General features: G+C 36.6%; 5 protein-coding genes across 6 annotated transcripts; 2 read left to right on the top strand and 3 right to left on the bottom strand.

Annotated features, from left to right (window-relative positions):
- Positions 1 to 1422: 1422 nt before the first annotated feature.
- LOC131009321 (60S ribosomal protein L23a-like) lies at positions 1423 to 3806 on the bottom strand. Its single transcript, XM_057936619.1, has 4 exons — positions 3509 to 3806; positions 3087 to 3136; positions 2067 to 2433; positions 1423 to 1713 (listed from the first exon to the last, which is right to left on the bottom strand). Exons 2-4 carry the CDS (start codon positions 3100 to 3102, stop codon positions 1629 to 1631), a joined length of 468 nt encoding a protein of 155 aa, XP_057792602.1. The 5' UTR covers positions 3103 to 3136; positions 3509 to 3806; the 3' UTR covers positions 1423 to 1628.
- A 2428-nt stretch (positions 3807 to 6234) lies between these two features.
- Positions 6235 to 10076, bottom strand: LOC131009323 (60S ribosomal protein L23a-like). Its single transcript, XM_057936622.1, has 4 exons — positions 9982 to 10076; positions 9112 to 9160; positions 6879 to 7245; positions 6235 to 6525 (listed from the first exon to the last, which is right to left on the bottom strand). Exons 2-4 carry the CDS (start codon positions 9125 to 9127, stop codon positions 6441 to 6443), a joined length of 468 nt encoding a protein of 155 aa, XP_057792605.1. The 5' UTR covers positions 9128 to 9160; positions 9982 to 10076; the 3' UTR covers positions 6235 to 6440.
- Positions 10077 to 10922: 846 nt separating this feature from the next.
- On the top strand, positions 10923 to 13437 carry LOC131009969 (protein FAR1-RELATED SEQUENCE 5-like). The gene is made up of 4 exons (XM_057937365.1): positions 10923 to 11197; positions 11294 to 12728; positions 12879 to 13272; positions 13343 to 13437. Exons 1-4 carry the CDS (start codon positions 10923 to 10925, stop codon positions 13435 to 13437), a joined length of 2199 nt encoding a protein of 732 aa, XP_057793348.1.
- A 983-nt stretch (positions 13438 to 14420) lies between these two features.
- On the bottom strand, positions 14421 to 17124 carry LOC131009304 (uncharacterized). Of its 2 annotated transcripts, XR_009096420.1 has the most exons (6): positions 16991 to 17124; positions 15472 to 15891; positions 15138 to 15377; positions 14963 to 15043; positions 14747 to 14850; positions 14421 to 14603 (listed from the first exon to the last, which is right to left on the bottom strand). XR_009096420.1 is itself a non-coding variant. In XM_057936602.1 (3 exons), exons 2-3 carry the CDS (start codon positions 15867 to 15869, stop codon positions 15158 to 15160), a joined length of 618 nt encoding a protein of 205 aa, XP_057792585.1. In that variant the 5' UTR covers positions 15870 to 15891; positions 16991 to 17124; the 3' UTR covers positions 15058 to 15157. The 2 variants fall into 2 exon arrangements, 1 of the variants encoding a protein (XP_057792585.1); XM_057936602.1 differs by lacking the exons at positions 14421 to 14603; positions 14747 to 14850; positions 14963 to 15043 and having other exon boundaries at positions 15058 to 15377.
- Positions 17125 to 17348: 224 nt separating this feature from the next.
- LOC131009325 (uncharacterized) lies at positions 17349 to 18150 on the top strand. The gene is made up of 3 exons (XM_057936624.1): positions 17349 to 17635; positions 17753 to 17819; positions 17898 to 18150. Exons 1-3 carry the CDS (start codon positions 17370 to 17372, stop codon positions 17976 to 17978), a joined length of 414 nt encoding a protein of 137 aa, XP_057792607.1. The 5' UTR covers positions 17349 to 17369; the 3' UTR covers positions 17979 to 18150.
- The last annotated feature ends 969 nt before the right edge of the window (positions 18151 to 19119 follow it).

Below are 19119 nucleotides of genomic sequence, written 5' to 3'. Positions count from 1 at the left end.
TTCGAGGCGGTTTAGGTCCGCTTATTGATCCGATCCGATTCTTTTTTGATGGACCAATAGATTATCGGTACGGTTTCGGTTCTGGGGAGGCCAAACCCGATGAAAACTGAATCGAATATATATATTGGATATATATTTTATATTTTTATTAATATTAATAATATTTTAATTAATTTCTAAAATCAAATATTTTGAATTTTGAATTGAAATATTAATTTCTAAAATCAAATAGACTTGATTATGGACTTTGTAGCTTTTTATTGGAGTTAGTTTATAGATTTTATTTTATGGATTTTTGGTGTATTGAATTATTATTGTTAAATAAGTTAAAATATGTTTAAAAATGTGTTTTTTTTTTTTGTTTTTTCGCAAATTACCAAAAATAGTCGGTTTTGGACCGAACCGGACCGAGATCCGATGGCGGTTTCGGTTCGGTCCTAGTGTTTCAGTTGGTTCGGTCCATAAAATATTGTTTCGTCAATCCTTGATTTCGTCAGTTCGGTCCGGTCCGGACCGACTACTTACCCCTACTTGATGCACCAAGGTCCTCCAAGTGGAAGCCCCTTATTAATGTGAGCAAATTTCAATTTGTTGGGCTTAATACAGCAAAATTCTTTTTATTTCAGATTTGAACCACTTTTATTGAGACGGATGAAATACATATTTTCAATCAACTTCGGCAAAGTCTTTCCAACAATAAATTTTCGATTTTTTTTCAAGCATGCTGCCATTTGTTGCAGCAAAGTTGGACGTCTTTCACCCTTTTTTTCTTGGGTATAGTAAATGAAGGAACTTTTAATGAGGTTAATTTGAAGTTCAAAGTCTACCATTTATGCTCATCGGATGCCCTAATTGAAGATCTGGAATCGGGATTAGATTAAGAAATAACAGAAACTAGAACAGGAGTGAAGGAGAAGAAATGAGTGATGTTTACCCACGAAAGGTAGGAGGTGCACATTTTTTGATTGACGAAGAATAGAATGCCCTAAACCGAGTCTACCTAATAAGTCTAGCAGTTTCAAGAATATCGATGAGCCAAACATTCTCTTATGCCTCGTTGATCCGTGGTTTCAAGGAAGGAAGATTTGATGAAGTTTTACGATCAATGCGCAAGGGAAATGTGGTTTATTGGAACACCATGATAAGCCAAACAGAAAAGAACGAAGAAACTGTGAATCTTTTGAGGGGACGTAGGAGGAGTTGTGGGAGATAGGGTAGAGGAAATGAACTGTAGATTACCAAACAATGAAAATATTCTTAGTAATGGCTAGACATTTGCAGTAAATTTATGTTGATTACACTACCCAACATGTTCTTTTTTTGAAGGGGCACTACCTAACATGTTCGATAATAGGAAAAAGATATGCAAATAATCTTTATAGTAATAGAACTAGTGTATCTTGGAGAGCAGATTTAAAAGGATTTGAAATGGCAGAAAGCCAGAAACCATGGAAAAATAAATAAACTAAGTCAATCTAATCAAAATCTCTACATAACTTGCGCCATTCAGTCTAAAGCTCCAACATCTAAATCAAATAACAAACTTTGGAGTACAAAATTGAATGAAGTTACCATGAAGCCAAATTCCCAAAAGAAAGGCTTAGATGCAAAAATTGATCTTCTACTATTTAGATTATTCCTATTTTGTTAGCAACATCCAGAGCATCATAATCAGGTGTCAACCTAACATATGCCTTCTTAGTTCCATCCGGCCTGAAACGGAGCAGATCATAAATCAGTTACCATGAAGCAAAAAATGAATTTGAAACCTTGTTTGTTACACAAAGTAGCATGAACGGATGATAGATTACTTCTAAACAAAGTCATCTTTCATGCTATGACTGCATTACCCAGCTTCAAGCAATAGTTCAGATGCACACGATATTAAAATTTTCAAGCTAATGTTGTTTATCACTAAAAATTCAAGATGAAACTATTTCAAACAGTAACATTGAAAAACCTAAACATATTATGAGAGTATGAGACAAAAGTTAAGACACAATCACAGGCCAACAGTTCAGATGCAACATGTAAATTGCAGAAAGATTGATGGAATCATTGTTCACCTGATAAGGGTGTTCACTTTCTTCGTCTGGATGTCATACATTTTCTTGACAGCGGCTTTGATCTTTTTCTTATCAGCACGAATGTCAACAATGAAAACTAGTGTGTTGTTGTCTTCAATTTTCTTCATTGCAGACTCTGTGGTGAGAGGGTATTTAAGAATCTGGTAGTGGTCAAGTTTGTTGCAAGGAACAGCACTAATGCGAGGATACTTGGGATTCCTCTCCTTTGTCAATGTCTTCGGCCGATAGAAGGTAACTTTAGTGCGTATTTTCTTGGCCTTCTTCTTAAAGGTTGTTGCACCTGCTTTTACAGCCTTGGCCGCCTTTAAGGCTTGAGCCTTGGCATCTGACTTCTTACCTGCATCACCTGTAGATATACAAGCAAAAGTGAAAATTAGCAAACAAACAAAAGAAGGGGCTAGATTTCCATAACAATAAAGCAACCTCGTACCCCAAATCAGAAGTGCCCATCAACAACGGTAAGTAATGGCTAAAACCAATTGGGAAATGAGAATATAATGATTACCAACCCAAATTGAATGAGAGAAAAGTTGGATGAGAGATAGTTACAGTTTTAATATCATGATAATTTCTAGTTTAGCAAGAAACACAATGATAAACCAGAAACAACCACGTAGATGGATACATATATGCCATGTTAAAGTGTGTTTTATATAAATATCATAAATAAATGATAACTCTAACCACTGTAGGACAGGGGTCTCACAATATTGTATCAAGGTTTAATCATGGATGAAAATGCAATTCTAAGTCAACCTCACAATGCAGCCAAACAAAATATTGATTTCGTTCTCACATATTATCGGACAAATTCCTGAAATATCTATTAATCTACTCTTCAAGCAACAGCTCATTCAAATAGCATTCACCCCAAATTTTGATTATTAGAATTGCAGTTTGTAGCTGTTTTCCCGAAATTGTAATAAGCAATTCAGAATTTCTACCACAAAGACAGCAATATTCTGAAAATCTGAAACCTAAATAGAAAAACTATCGTACCTTTAGCTGGAGCCATTTGAGACGGAAGTAACCCTAATGCAACTTTTTACCTGTACAAACATACAAATTAGATAACCCAATAGCTATAACTCAACCCTTTCCGGGGACATTTCACATCTAGGTAAATCCATTGAGCTAAACTCATATTCAAATTCGCAGGTCACAAGTAGAAATTTGTAACAAAGAAATTCACTTTCCCGTTTCAAGCGACTTCAATTGACACAACTTTAACAAAGAAAATCCAAAAGGCCAGCAAGCAGACATACAAGTTTGTGCATTTTCTCCAGAAAAATGGGGGGGAAAACTATTTAATACGATTCAATGACAAATTGAGGATATCGGCATTTAATAAACGGTGAAGAAGAACGCAATAGAGCGATGACTAAACTAAGAAACAACAAAAAAGTGGAGCAAGGGATTACCTTGACGGAGGCGGTTGAGAGATGCAGAGTGAAGAATGGAAAAGACGTTGCTTACTTTCTTCACCGCGGATGAGGGTGACGAGATGGTGTGCGGCGTGGGCTGAATGGGGGGACAAGTAGCTAATTAGGGTTAGAGTTTTCTTTTCCTCTTATATACTATTCACTGCCTGCACAAAGTGAAATCTTAATGAAAGTTGGCATGAATTATAAGTAAAGTTACTTGTTTATGGAGTGAGGAGATCAAAAGTTCCACAAATTAAAACGGATGGAGAAAATTAGGGAGAGAAATGATCCACATCTTTTATGGATTAATGAATTATAATATGTGTAAATATGTTGGAGAAAATTAGGGAGAGAAATGATCCACATCTTTTATGGATTAATGAATTATATAATATGTGTAAATATGTAACAATTTTAAAAGTAATAGTAGTGAGATTATATGCAAAAAAAAAAATTATTCTCTCCGTACCACCGAACTTGAATCTTATTCCTATTCGGGTTGTCCCGCCGAACTTGAGTCATTTCCTTTTTTAGCAAAAATTAGGTAATTTAAAAGCATTCACAGCATATCTCTTAAAATTTTACTCCTAAAAATACTCCTAAAGTATTCTCTAAATTATTTTTAACCCCTTTTTTTGTACGGATTAAGAAACTTACTTATGAGGGGGAAAATGATATGGTTCACACCAATTAAGCATGTAATGAATATTGTTAATCTCTCAAAATAGAAAAAACGAGCCTATTCTAGTGGAGCATCCCAAAATAGAAAACGAGTCTATTCTAATAGAACATAAGGAATATTAAATTTAATATTATACATTTCTCTTTTGGCTATAAATTTATCATGAAAAAAAATTCATCCCTTAATTCTCTCATTTGATTTCTTCAATTTCTACCAAAAAAAAATATTAAGTACTATTTTACATTCCTCATTTTCAGTTCAATGAAGGATAATATTATCACATTAAAAAAAATAGTCATATTTTATATATTGTTATAATTGTGACTATTTTAATCTTCCTTGTATCAAAATAGTTGATTCTATATATTAACCCTTCAAAATGTATGGATCCTACACTTTTAAATAAACATTAATAAAGTTGTTTAATTAATGTTTCTTGTTTGTCTAAAATGGTGGCGGAGCGATGAGGGTGGAAGGGGGTGGAACGGGGGCAGCACGCGGAGCAAGAGACCTAGGTGAGGTCGCTGTCAGTCGGCATTAAGGAGGACGAGGTACTGGCCGAAGCCGAAGGAGGTAGCTAAACTTGATGCTAATCGGACCAGAATCGATCGATTTTGTTGGTTCGAGGCGGTTTAGGTCCGCTTATTGATCCGATCCGATTCTTTTTTGATGGACCAATAGATTATCGGTACGGTTTCGGTTCTGGGGAGGCCAAACCCGATGAAAACTGAATCGAATATATATATTGGATATATATTTTATATTTTTATTAATATTAATAATATTTTAATTAATTTCTAAAATCAAATATTTTGAATTTTGAATTGAAATATTAATTTCTAAAATCAAATAGACTTGATTATGGACTTTGTAGCTTTTTATTGGAGTTAGTTTATAGATTTTATTTTATGGATTTTTGGTGTATTGAATTATTATTGTTAAATAAGTTAAAATATGTTTAAAAATGTGTTTTTTTTTTGTTTTTTCGCAAATTACCAAAAATAGTCGGTTTTGGACCGAACCGGACCGAGATCCGATGGCGGTTTCGGTTCGGTCCTAGTGTTTCAGTTGGTTCGGTCCATAAAATATTGTTTCGTCAATCCTTGATTTCGTCAGTTCGGTCCGGTCCGGACCGACTACTTACCCCTACTTGATGCACCAAGGTCCTCCAAGTGGAAGCCCCTTATTAATGTGAGCAAATTTCAATTTGTTGGGCTTAATACAGCAAAATTCTTTTTATTTCAGATTTGAACCACTTTTTTTGAGACGGATGAAATACATATTTTCAATCAACTTCGGCAAAGTCTTTCCAACAATAAATTTTCGATTTTTTTTCAAGCATGCTGCCATTTGTTGCAGCAAAGTTGGACGTCTTTCACCCTTTTTTTCTTGGGTATAGTAAATGAAGGAACTTTTAATGAGGTTAATTTGAAGTTCAAAGTCTACCATTTATGCTCATCGGATGCCCTAATTGAAGATCTGGAATCGGGATTAGATTAAGAAATAACAGAAACTAGAACAGGAGTGAAGGAGAAGAAATGAGTGATGTTTACCCACGAAAGGTAGGAGGTGCACATTTTTTGATTGACGAAGAATAGAATGCCCTAAACCGAGTCTACCTAATAAGTCTAGCAGTTTCAAGAATATCGATGAGCCAAACATTCTCTTATGCCTCGTTGATCCGTGGTTTCAAGGAAGGAAGATTTGATGAAGTTTTACGATCAATGCGCAAGGGAAATGTGGTTTATTGGAACACCATGATAAGCCAAACAGAAAAGAACGAAGAAACTGTGAATCTTTTGAGGGGACGTAGGAGGAGTTGTGGGAGATAGGGTAGAGGAAATGAACTGTAGATTACCAAACAATGAAAATATTCTTAGTAATGGCTAGACATTTGCAGTAAATTTATGTTGATTACACTACCCAACATGTTCTTTTTTTGAAGGGGCACTACCTAACATGTTCGATAATAGGAAAAAGATATGCAAATAATCTTTATAGTAATAGAACTAGTGTATCTTGGAGAGCAGATTTAAAAGGATTTGAAATGGCAGAAAGCCAGAAACCATGGAAAAATAAATAAACTAAGTCAATCTAATCAAAATCTCTACATAACTTGCGCCATTCAGTCTAAAGCTCCAACATCTAAATCAAATAACAAACTTTGGAGTACAAAATTGAATGAAGTTACCATGAAGCCAAATTCCCAAAAGAAAGGCTTAGATGCAAAAATTGATCTTCTACTATTTAGATTATTCCTATTTTGTTAGCAACATCCAGAGCATCATAATCAGGTGTCAACCTAACATATGCCTTCTTAGTTCCATCCGGCCTGAAACGGAGCAGATCATAAATCAGTTACCATGAAGCAAAAAATGAATTTGAAACCTTGTTTGTTACACAAAGTAGCATGAACGGATGATAGATTACTTCTAAACAAAGTCATCTTTCATGCTATGACTGCATTACCCAGCTTCAAGCAATAGTTCAGATGCACACGATATTAAAATTTTCAAGCTAATGTTGTTTATCACTAAAAATTCAAGATGAAACTATTTCAAACAGTAACATTGAAAAACCTAAACATATTATGAGAGTATGAGACAAAAGTTAAGACACAATCACAGGCCAACAGTTCAGATGCAACATGTAAATTGCAGAAAGATTGATGGAATCATTGTTCACCTGATAAGGGTGTTCACTTTCTTCGTCTGGATGTCATACATTTTCTTGACAGCGGCTTTGATCTTTTTCTTATCAGCACGAATGTCAACAATGAAAACTAGTGTGTTGTTGTCTTCAATTTTCTTCATTGCAGACTCTGTGGTGAGAGGGTATTTAAGAATCTGGTAGTGGTCAAGTTTGTTGCGAGGAACAACACTAATGCGAGGATACTTGGGATTCCTTTCCTTTGTCAATGTCTTCGGCCGATAGAAGGTAACTTTAGTGCGTATTTTCTTGGCCTTTTTCTTAAAGGTTGTTGCACCTGCTTTTACAGCCTTGGCCGCCTTTAAGGCTTGAGCCTTGGCGTCTGACTTCTTACCTGCATCACCTGTGGATATTCAAACAAAAGCAAAAATTAGCTAACAAACAAAAGAAGGGGCTAGATTTCCATAACAATAATACAACCATTTACCCCAAATCAGTAGTTCCCATTAAAAGAACGGTAAGTATTGGCTAAACAAAACATCTGTAGTACAACAAGCAACACAATGATAAACAAGCATGTTTATCATAAATATGACAAGAATGAAGAAACACAATGATAAACAAGAAACAACCAGGTAGAAGGATAGATATATGCTATGTTTAAGAGTGTTTTATATAGATATCATATGATGAAATTGCGATCGATATATAAAAGAAAGAGAAAACGTAACCAACCCTTGAGAGCACAAAGAAGCAAACTAAGGGCCGGGCCTCATTAAAACCTTATCAAAGTAAACCCAAAGGGAAAACCTTTGATAAGGAAAAAGAGTGCCCGTTAAAGTAACCACAACAAAAAAGGCCGGAGATCGGGAAGGACACTTCAGAGACGCCGGCCTAACCATTGTCTCTAAGCATCCCGGTCTCTCCCAAGCCCCAAAAAACGAAAGAAGAATGACAACAACTAACCAAAAAAGCGCAACCTCACTGTTCGCAGCACTCTCCCTGCTCATAGCAGCACACAGTCTGCACTCGCACCCAACAAAGCCCTCGAGCAGGCCGGCATGCGCAGCGCCCTGCGCTCTCAGCCTGCATCGACGCGCACTGCTCATATCTCGCACCCAGCACCCAAACCGTATCATACCTAAGCTTACCCAGCTCTCACACCCCCGCACGCTGAGAACCAGAGCAGCACCCTCGCAGCTCCCTGCGCTTACCGCAAAAGCCAAACCATCCCACCCGCCACCAGCTCCGACCAGCCAAAGCCGAGAGGGGGACAGCACATTACCTGATGCGAACATAACTGTGAGAACACATATCTCTAGCAGAAGCATCTTTGATCTCATCAATACCATAGGGCCACCACCCTTCTTCACGACTATTATTCGCCATTATATCCGCCACCGCGTTACCCTCACGGAAAATATGGGTAACTTGCAACTGGAACGAAGAGAGCAAAAGAATCGTACGCTTCCAAAGGGCCACGAAACGCCAAGGAACGTCCTCAGAATTGGTGGTAAGAAGATTCACCACATAAGATGAGTCAGCCTCGATCCAAAGCTTCAACCAACCACGCTCATATGCGATGGAAATTGCCGTGATCACAGCCAGGAGCTCGGCCTCAAACGCAAAACCATGGCCCCCTTTCACATGAAAACAACCCCGAACATGGCTCCAGTTATCCCGATAAACGCCTCCCGCGGCAATTAGACCCGGAGCACCAAGAGCAGATCCATCCGTGTTTACTTTGATCCAATCATTAACAGGTGGCCACCAATAAACATTAACCATCTCCGGAGGCGGAGCAGCACGAGAACGGACGCCAATGGCTCGAGTAATAACATAGTCCCCCCAAGCACTCGAAACATGACCAATCCGGGAGAAGTTTGCTTCCATCTCCTGGAAGTACAGTGATTTCACAATATTGATATCATAAATAAAAGATAACTTTAATCGCTGCAGTACAGTGATTTCACAATATTGTAGCATCAAGGTTTAAACATGGATGAAAATACAATTCTAAGTCAACCTCACAATGCAGCCAAACAAAATATTGATTTCATTCTCATGTATTGTTAAATTAATTCCTGAAATATCTTATTAATCAACTCTTCAAGCAACAGCTCATTCAAATAACATTCAACCTAAGTTTTGGTAATTAGAATTGCAGGTTGTAGCTATTTTCCTGAAATTGTAAGAAGCAATTCAGAATTTATACCACAAAGCCAGCAACATTCTGAAATCGAAAACCAAAATAGAAAATCTATCATACCTTTAGCTGGAGCCATTTGAAACGGAAGTAGCCCTAATGCAACTTTTACCTGTACAAACATATAAATTAGATAACCCAATAGCTATAACTCAATACAGACATGAGTTATATATCTAACAAAAATCGTTATACCTACCCGTTATTTCAGCATTACAACACTTTCATTGTATACCGAAATAACAGGTATACAAAAAAAGATCCCTTGATTAGAATATACTATAGATATATACATACAATCGAGAAACTCAGTAACAGATTGTATGAGAAGTAAGTTATAATATACTATTTCTTAAACACAAACTTTGGTGCAAAAACTGTGATATAACAAAAATCCGAGTCTACGTGAAAGAAAGAAAGAAAGAAAAAAAAAGACCATTTGTAACACAGGGCAGTGAATTAGAACTCCTTTTGGAGCTGACGTAAAAAATATGAAGGCAATTTCATTATGGTGGTATAACAGCCGCCAGTTCCAACAAAAGCATATAGATCCGTAAACAGTCAGCGACTACATCTGCTTGACCCTTTCTGAAGATATTTCACATCTAGGTAATTGCATCGAGCTAAAATCATGTTCAAATTTGTAGGTCACAAGTAGAAATTTGTAACAAAGAAAATCGTATTCCCGTTTCAAGTGACTTCAATTGACAGAACTTTAACAAAGAACATCCAAAAGGCCAACAGAAATACAAGTTTGTGCATTTTCTGCTCGAACATGGAAAAAGACTATTTAATACCATTCAGTGACAGATTGATGCTATCGGCATTTTAGCGTCAAATAAATGGAAGAGACTAGTTAATACACGGTGAAGAAGAACGCAATAAAGCGATGATTAAACTAAGCAACTACAAAAAAATGGAGCATGGGATTACCTTGATGGAGGCGGCTGTAAGATGCAGAGTGAAGAATGAAAAAAATGTTGCTTACTTTCTTCACCGCGGAAGGAGGCGGCGAGATGGTGTGCGGCGTGGGAAATGTCTAACCTACACATTACGCATTGCACATCGACGGTAAGATCTTGACGCGTGGACTGTACGAAAAGTGCTTCAGTTCCCCCTTAAGTTCGACCGGTCCGGGTTTCTTCAATATAACACCGTCAACAAAAATTGTTGACTGTTTCCTTCCCCCAAAATACCGCTTGCTGCTTAGTAAAATGACACGTTAGCCTATTATTAATCTAGTCATAACTTAGGTTTTTTGAATCTTGGTAGGCCACGTTTCGCAAATCAGTGGAATGGAGAAATAATTTGTTTTTTTATCCACCGTCCGATCATCTTAGTATTTTCCGTTGAATGTAAAAAACTTTAGCAATTTCGTGAAGGCCTTTTTTCATATTTATCAAAACTTTTGATCGGGATTTCATCTTGTTCATCGTCGGGTAATGCTCGCCTGAAGTTAATATCGTGTAGAGTTCTCGTTGAGTTTTGTAAAGGTAAACATTTACTGTTACCCATTTAATTTCTTATTTAGTAGCTTTACATCATATTGAATTAAGCGTCGACGCTAACCCTTTTTGTGTATATCTATGGTGAACTGCATTGTGTCTATGACATTTCCTGAATGCTTTTATCTTTTGGAATGCATTAAAACATTTAAATGGGAAAACCTACGTTGTGAAAACCATTTAACCCGGCTTAGTCACATTTTTTAAGTATTCTCTTTGCTACTGAATTAAATGCATCGTAAATATTTGTATTATTGTGGGTTTTTTTCATCACCAGCATGTTTTATTTTTTTCGTAGTTTTTTTTTGTCTTATAGTTTCCTTAACTTCGCAATCCTAATAAATTTGTTTTTCCTTGTAGTTTGGGCAAATGAGCATAGACTTGAACGTTTCTTGTGGAAATGATGGTGTCGAAGACAGTTATAGCGGCATTGTGGGTGATGATGCATTTCGCAATGATGAAACTGGAAGGAAGGCTGCGGACTTGGAGGAAGACGATATTGAGGTGAGCACCAGTCCCGTCGAAAATGAATCTAGTGGAGATGATGAAGATGTACGAGATTGCGAAGATATGGAAGATTCTAATCGTTTTAATAATTTCGATAATGGTGGAAATGATGAGACAGAAGCAGTTCATTGCTCCGTGCAAGTTTAGAAAAAAATAGTGGAAGATGTGATAAATGTGGGATGTTACGTTGACACTTTGGATGAGGTTCATGTGTTGTATCGTGAATATGGAAGATTGTGTGATTTCTCTGTTAGAAAAGGAAGTCAATGTTATTTCCTGAACACTGCGGCGGTTCGTGCTAAGATATATCATTGTTCATGTCACGGCTCTCCTGATAATAAGTGCTCTATTGGTAGAGTGTCGGTATGCAAAAGACAGTCATATAGGAGCAATTGCAATGCCAAGCTACGCGTTGCTAGAGAGGATGTTGAATCACCATGGAAAGTTACTATTTTTGACAATGAACACAACCACAAGTTGCTCAACCCAAGTGAGAGTTACCTGCTCCGTTCCGCCCGCAATATGTCTCAATCGAAGAAGATTTTGCTTGTAGCTTTGACGTCTAGTGGCATTGGTGTTAGTCGTGCGTATCGTTTCTTGGAGAATGAAGCAGGAAGCCGTGCAAATATTGGATTTCTGCGCAAGGATGTGTACAACGTGCTCAATAGCGAGCGTAGAGAAATGGCGAAAGTTGCTAATGCGGATGCAAATAAGCTGCTTGAGTATTTCACCGACAAAGGAAAGAGTGACCCATCATTTTATTGGCGGGTGAAGATAGGTGATGACGGACGCCTTAAGAATTTGTTTTTTCGAGATACAAGGTACCTGGTTGACTACCAACATTTCGGAGACGTTGTTTCTGTAAATGCCACGTATAAGACAAACAAGTACGATTTGGCTTGTGTTCCTATCATTGAAATTAACCATCACCGTACGAATGTGATGTTTGCGATGACTTTCTTGTCGAATGAGAAATCGGAATCCTATGAGTGGTTGTTTTCCACTTTTCTTGACGCGATGTATCGTAAGGAGCCGACTATCATTTTCTCCGACCAAGACAAGGCACTAATGAATGCTTTGGATAACACATTTCACGGGGCGTCACACCGGCTATGTCAGTGGCATATAAATAAAAATGCCGGGAAGCAATTTGGTAAGTTGAATTACGAGAAAGATTTTAAGCGTTTGTGGTTCCGTTGTATGAATGGATGCGAAAATGCGGAAGAGTTTGATGCAACTTGGAATAGCATGATGGAGGAGTTCAATTTATCACAAAATAGATGGTTTAAAACCATGTATAACCTTAGGAAGCGATGGCCCTCTGCCTTCACGGTAGAGAAATTTTCGGGTGGATTACATGCAACATCTAGAAGTGAGGTTACGAACAAGGTGATTAAAGAATTATGTAGTAGTACCTCAAGTGTGTACGAATTTATACTTGGCTTTGAGAAGTTGCAGAAAAATTGGCGTACTCGGGAGTTTGAGGAGGACGCATTGTGTAGGGGCATGCCGGGTATGTTCATTCAGAGAAGCGGTATTTTGGTACAACTTGGTGAATTATGTACCCAAAATATTTTCAAGTTGTTTGAGGCTGAAATTTTGAGTTCGGTAACTGTGAAAATGACGGAAGAACCACTCGATTTAAATGTTGAGGAGGCGGTGTTCAAGGTTTTTTTCGTCAAGCGCTATCAAATGATATAGGGTTGTAAGGATAAATCAGGAAACGAAGATGGGTAATTGTTCTTGTCATATGTGGGAGACGGAAGGGATAATTTGTCGGCATCTTTTTAAAGTCTATTTTCATTTGAATTTGGATAGAATTCCGGAGGATATGTATTGAATCGGTGGCGCCGTGAGTCGAAGGAGCGGATACCGATAGGTGAGCGGGCTATAGATAGTGGCACTTCAAACAATTTTGCCAACATGGTGTTTGTTAATCATAACATGAAGCGTGTCTACGATTTGTTGAGCGAATTCAAGGACAACAAGAGTTGTAGGGATGCAATGAATGAGTATATTGGTAATATGATAGATGGTGTTCATCGCTTGGCGAAGGGCAAGAAGAACGGAAGTAAAGAGTCCTTGCATCGCCCCATAAGAGATCCGCTTGGCAAAAGGAAACGTAAATCTCGGCGGAAGATGTGTAGTAAAATGTGGGAACATGGAGCCCAACGGCAAAACCATGCATCAAGCTTTACTGCTGATATGGAAGGTGATATAAATATGGTTTTTCAGTATACCTTGAAAATTTCCTGTTTAATTCATAATTTTATTTGTTACAGATGAGGAGGAAGATTTAGTGGGCAATACTTTCTGGCCGTCGGACTCCAGAGTGGACGAGCGGGATGCGTCTCTTGATCGGTTTTCCATGGATTAGTTAGTGCGGTTATCAGCTAACCTTTTAATTTCAGTGTGCGGTGTAATGTCGGTTTGGAGTTGAAGTTTTTTAGGGTTTATTTCCTGTATTTGTCTTTCATATACAGGTAAGTGTTTGCGGTATTTAAGTAGTCCGCACTGACTGAATTACTAATTTCCAGTAATTTGCGTTTGATTTTTAATTTTAATGTTCTCTTGGTGGTATGTAGTTCGTATTTTACGTACAATAAGTTATTTCTTATTTAATAATTAATTCTATGTTATGGTTTTTGGTAGGCCCGTTTGCAATTCATTTGCTGAATATAATGGCGCATAATGATATCAAAGGTGTTTTTACGTGTACATGCCATGGATTAAGGCCAAGGCATTTAATGGTCTTTGAGTTGAGTTCATTTAGTTGGGCTGAATTTTGGGCTTGGAAATTTTGAGTTGTTGAAATTTAATTTTGAGTTGAGTTCATTTAGTTGGGCTGAAATTTTGGGCTTGGAAATGTTGAGTTGTTGAAATTTAATTAAGTTGAGTTCATTTAGTGGAATTAAAATTTTGTGAATTTGTAGACACTGACCATGCCCTATAGGTCTTTCGAAGTTCATTTAGTTGGGCTGAAATTTTCAGCTTGGGATGTTTTAAGCAATTACATTGCTTCGTATATTAGCAAATTCCAACAAACTTAATCTCAAACAGAAGGGAAAAAATATTAGTAATTTTTAATTAATTATAATTAGCCCCTTACTTAAAAAAATAATAAAAATAATTATAATTATACTATTATTATTATTATTTTTAAGTAAGGAGCTATAGTGAGAAACTTGGGGGCTGTGTTTAATATTGCCCAAAAATTATATACTCACAAAATTATCGAGTATTAAATTACTGTAGTATACTACTTGGAAAAAATTAGGCAACAATCAATACTACACTGCGTTCAACATCAATGATTTCAATTAAAATTTCATAAAATGATAGATTCGTGTTTGCGCTTCATAACATTACAAAATAGTTGTCCATGCTAATATTCCGACAAGGAATTTCAAAAGAAAAAGATTTCCACGAAATCTATGAAACTAACATATGCATTATACGCATAGCAAAAAAGATTTTCTGGGAAATCTAACAGCGAGCATGGATTTGGCATGAGTTACTTCTTCTCCGCAACACGATCAAAAGCTGTGTTTCCAAAACACAAGAATGAAAACAAATGTTAGGTTAGACGGTATATTTTTTGAAACGTAACAAGCAAAATTAGAGAATTTTCTACGTAACTTTTTAGGCTAATGACTAGCCTAAACTCAAAATGTTATGCACCGTACCAAAATATAACCCATTCCACCTAAGGGCCAGGTGACAATATTCCACAACCCATTGCAAGTGCTTCAACATAGTTCTTCACACATTTGAATAGCATGGTGTTCAGCTGTTTTGAAAAAAGAGTTTCATATGAGAATAGACATGTGTAGTTAATAATGTTGTATTAGATTATCCAACAACATTGATATTAAAAATTAAACAAATGAGTATTAACATACCCCGATGAGCGTCACTTTTTCAGCACAGTGTTTCATCTTGAGTTGGTTCACCCCATCTGCCTTTTCCAAAGCATTCTCCAGCTATAAACAATGAATCGGTTAAAATATTGAAGTTAAAAAAAAATTAAACGCTAGGTAGCTTATGTCGTATGCGATGTTATATTGACGTCCTTACCATGTCGGGAATCGCGGATGTTACGAACAGATGGATGAGCATGGAATCTTGCGAAACTTGAGTGCACACTGGACACTACAGCCGACGCAAACATATGCAAAACGTAGATGCATGAAAAAAAAATGAAAAAAATAAACATTCACCCAAAAGAACAAACATGGGCTTACGGTCGACGGCATCTTCGCACCAATCCATGAATCGATGCAGCTCTTCCCAAAGATATGACCACACCTCATGGCACTAAATGACAACATCCACACACATCAAAGATGGAAGCAGATTAAACCAGCAAATAAAAAAATAGAGGTTGGTGATAAATGGTAAAGAAACATACTGGGGATGGTGGGTGCCCCCTTCAGTAGTTGCGGAGAAGCAAATAACACACTTTAGAGGTGTCTCCTTCCTGATTTGGTTACTAGCTTCGCCATGAGTCTTTACTTTCTTGCTCTCCATAATGCATATCTTGCAATAGCTCGGACGGGAAGTAGCTTCGTCGGTACCTTCCCCATCACTGGAGTCTTGGACATTAACGACAGGAACGTCGTCAGTGTTCATTTCCATATGTGAATCTAGTGATGGTGGCGGACCATTATCAGACCGATCATCATACCCATCAAGCAAGGCGAAGATGCTTCTTGATCTTTCATTCGGGAAAAGGTTCATGGGACGGCTAGATGAGCCACCGGTGAGCACAGTAGGAATGCGTCTTCTTCTCGGGCGAACGATGGACATCTTTGCTTTTTGAAAGAAAACCCTAGTTGAGATGAAACAATCCATTGAAGTTCTGATATTTATAAAAAAGTAGATCACAAATAAAAATAATTTCAAATAAAAAAGGACACTCTTTACAAAAAAACTTTCGCGGGTTTTTTTATGATAGGGTTTAGACATTTCCTTTATTCTGTCGAAGTAGTGTGTACTGTGAAGTGTAGGAAGAAATGTGCATTATTACCTTCGTATGCCGTGTTGGACAAATCAATTAATTTTTTTTTTCAAATTTCATAACTACATATTAATCTGATTTCCACAAATCAATTGCACTTCAATTGGTGATTTACTAATTCAAGTTGGAACTCTATCAATTCAATTTCCTATATTCAAGTAGGAATTCTATCAATTCAATTGGGGATTCACTAATTCAAGTTAGTGTTCTTGCAATTCAATTGGGGATTAACTAATTGGAGTTAGTGTTTTATCAATTCAATTGGGGATTCACTAATTCAAGTTAGTGTTCTTACAATTCAATTGGGGATTCACTAATTCAAGTTAGTGTTCTTACAATTCAATTGGGGATTCACTAATTGGAGTTAGTGTTTTATCAATTCAATTGTGGATTCACTAATTCAAGTTGGAATTCTTGCAATTCAATTGGGGATTAACTAATTGGAGTTAGTGTTTTATCAATTCAATTGGGGATTCACTAATTGGAGTTGGAATTCTATCAATTCAATTGGGGATTCACTAATTCAAGTTAGTGTTCTTACAATTCAATTGGGGATTCACTAATTGGAGTTGGAATTCTTTCAATTCAATTGGGGATTCACTAATTGGAGTTGGAATTCTATCAATTCAATTGGGGATTCACTAATTCAAGTTATTGTTCTTACAATTCAATTGGGGATTCACTAATTCAAGTTAGTGTTCTTACAATTCAATTGGGGATTCACTAATTGGAGTTGGAATTCTTTCAATTCAATTGGGTATAAGCAAGAAAAATTCGAAACTCAAAATAAAAATATAAATTACGTGCTTTCAACAAGAAGATTTCATGAAAATATTTATAATGCATTATAAATTGTGCTTTCAACAGGTGCATATATTATTTGTCGCTGATGCGAAAAATAGACACTAACCCTCGTAGGTGGAACTCGCATAAATGCCATGCCAAGCATCGCAGCTACAACTGAGAACGAAACCAAAAACTTGGCTCGCTGATTGTGACGCACTTCGAAATAGAACGCTGCAAGATTCCTTCGTGAAATAATACGACAAGAACGAAAAAGTAACTTCAAAAGTTTGTTCACGTGAAAGTGGCATGCAAACATATTATATGCATGGCTGCATTATTTAATGAAACAACAACCACAACGTTAGGACCACTACAATCAATGCTCATAACTCATGCGCAACTTCTTTCCATGACAACATTCAAATAGGGTTCTATAAATAACCAACATACTATCCAAATTTCATGAGGAGTGCAACCAAACTTTACAACGGCGCCCCGGGAAAATGGACAGACTGAGGAAACATTTTGAAGATTATGACGATTGGTCAGAGTATCGTTACGTTAAAAGCTTAAATCTTATTATGCGATATGTAAGCGTCAATGGATGGTCAATCCCTGAAGAAGCCGAGAGCTCTGTCGAAGGCGAATGGAAAACTGAGAATGAGAAACCACCACCGCATGTCGAGCGGCAACAAAACGTAAGAGATACTAAAATTAAGTGTTTCTTCTGTATGAAATGGACCCAAACCGCCGGGGAGCACCAAATGAGGTTTGTCTACCACTTAATTTTTAGTTTTCATTTTTTGGTTTTTCAAAATGTTTCAACTTCCAACGTCGCTGTTTCATACCGTCTGAATATTACTCTAATCTTCAACAATTGATGCAGTGTGCTTCCGTGCGGCATCGTATTTGGTTACTCATGCATGAAAGAATCATTGCTTACGAAGAAAGAGGTAAGACACATTATCTAATACAACGTGAACAAGTATTCCATTTTAATTAACTATTCGGGAATTGCAAATTTGATGCAGTCGTGCCCGATGTGTGGGCTGAATCACTCGTCGTGGGAGGCAACACAACTTGACATAACACCGGAGCAAATGCCTGAATAAGTACTCTAAATCAAGGTACATAACAAGACAAAAGTTTGTCGCAAGGTAGATATTGTTATTATGAAAATGCCTCAATGCTATATCTTTTCCTCTTGGCACAGAAACGTAAAAGGCAACGTTTGATTTCAAGGTAGATGTAATAACTTCCGAAAATGCCTCAATGCTATTAGTTATAAAAGAGCCTTGTTTTACAAAATTTGATTTTCCTATTATATCCTTCATATATAATTAATTTAAGGTCATTGTGTAATTTAATATATTATAAATATAATAAATATAATAAAAGAGCCTTTTTTTTAATGATGAAAAACTAGACGATGAATAATTAATTAGAATTATTATTATTTATTAAATTTAGGGTTAATTGCATCAAAATACCTGACTTTTTCCCAAAATTTGGTTTTTTGACAAACTTTTTAATTGTAGCAAAAATTTTAGCTACGTTTCAATTTATTGCAATGTTCGTCCCGCGTATATTTCTGGCCAAATCCATTCATTTCCGGCTAATTTATTTTAGCTACGTTTCAATTTATTGCAATGGATTTGAGACGACAATGTTTCATTACCCGGCACGACATGCCACCTAAGCTTTACGGAGGTCCACCTCAGCATGGATTTGACCAAAAATATACGCGGGACGGACATTGCAATAAATTGAAACGTAGCTAAAATTTTTGCTACAATTAAAAAGTTTGTCAAAAAACCAAATTGTGGGAAAAGGTAAGGTATTTTGATGCAATTAACCCTTAAATTTATAGTATGACTTTTTTCAATTTTAAGAATGTACAATATTATATTTTCAAACGTTATTCAATAAATAATTAGATTTTTACTACAAAATGAAATAAAATATAAATTTACACTCATAAGAAATTAATTGAATACAGAACTGCATTCACAACAGAACTGCATTATAACGCGAATGGGCCCGAAGAAAGAATTTAATTGAATACAGAACTGCATTATAACGCGAATCACTAAATGGCCATCTAATGTTCTTAAGCATTCAATAGTTAACATAATAGAAACGTCATCTCCACATTCACAACAACAAAAGGGATTCGAATTATCTTGCAATTGTAGGAATCAAAGTCTGAACTAAGATTCTACAGAGTTCACCATCAATTCCTTTGAAAGCTCA

The sequence above is a fragment of the Salvia miltiorrhiza genome, chromosome 2 (assembly GCF_028751815.1).
Source record: "Salvia miltiorrhiza cultivar Shanhuang (shh) chromosome 2, IMPLAD_Smil_shh, whole genome shotgun sequence".
Classification (NCBI taxonomy): Eukaryota; Viridiplantae; Streptophyta; class Magnoliopsida; order Lamiales; family Lamiaceae; genus Salvia; species Salvia miltiorrhiza.
The sequence above is the reverse complement of the archived record's forward strand: the minus strand, read 5'-3'. Positions and strand labels throughout refer to the sequence as shown.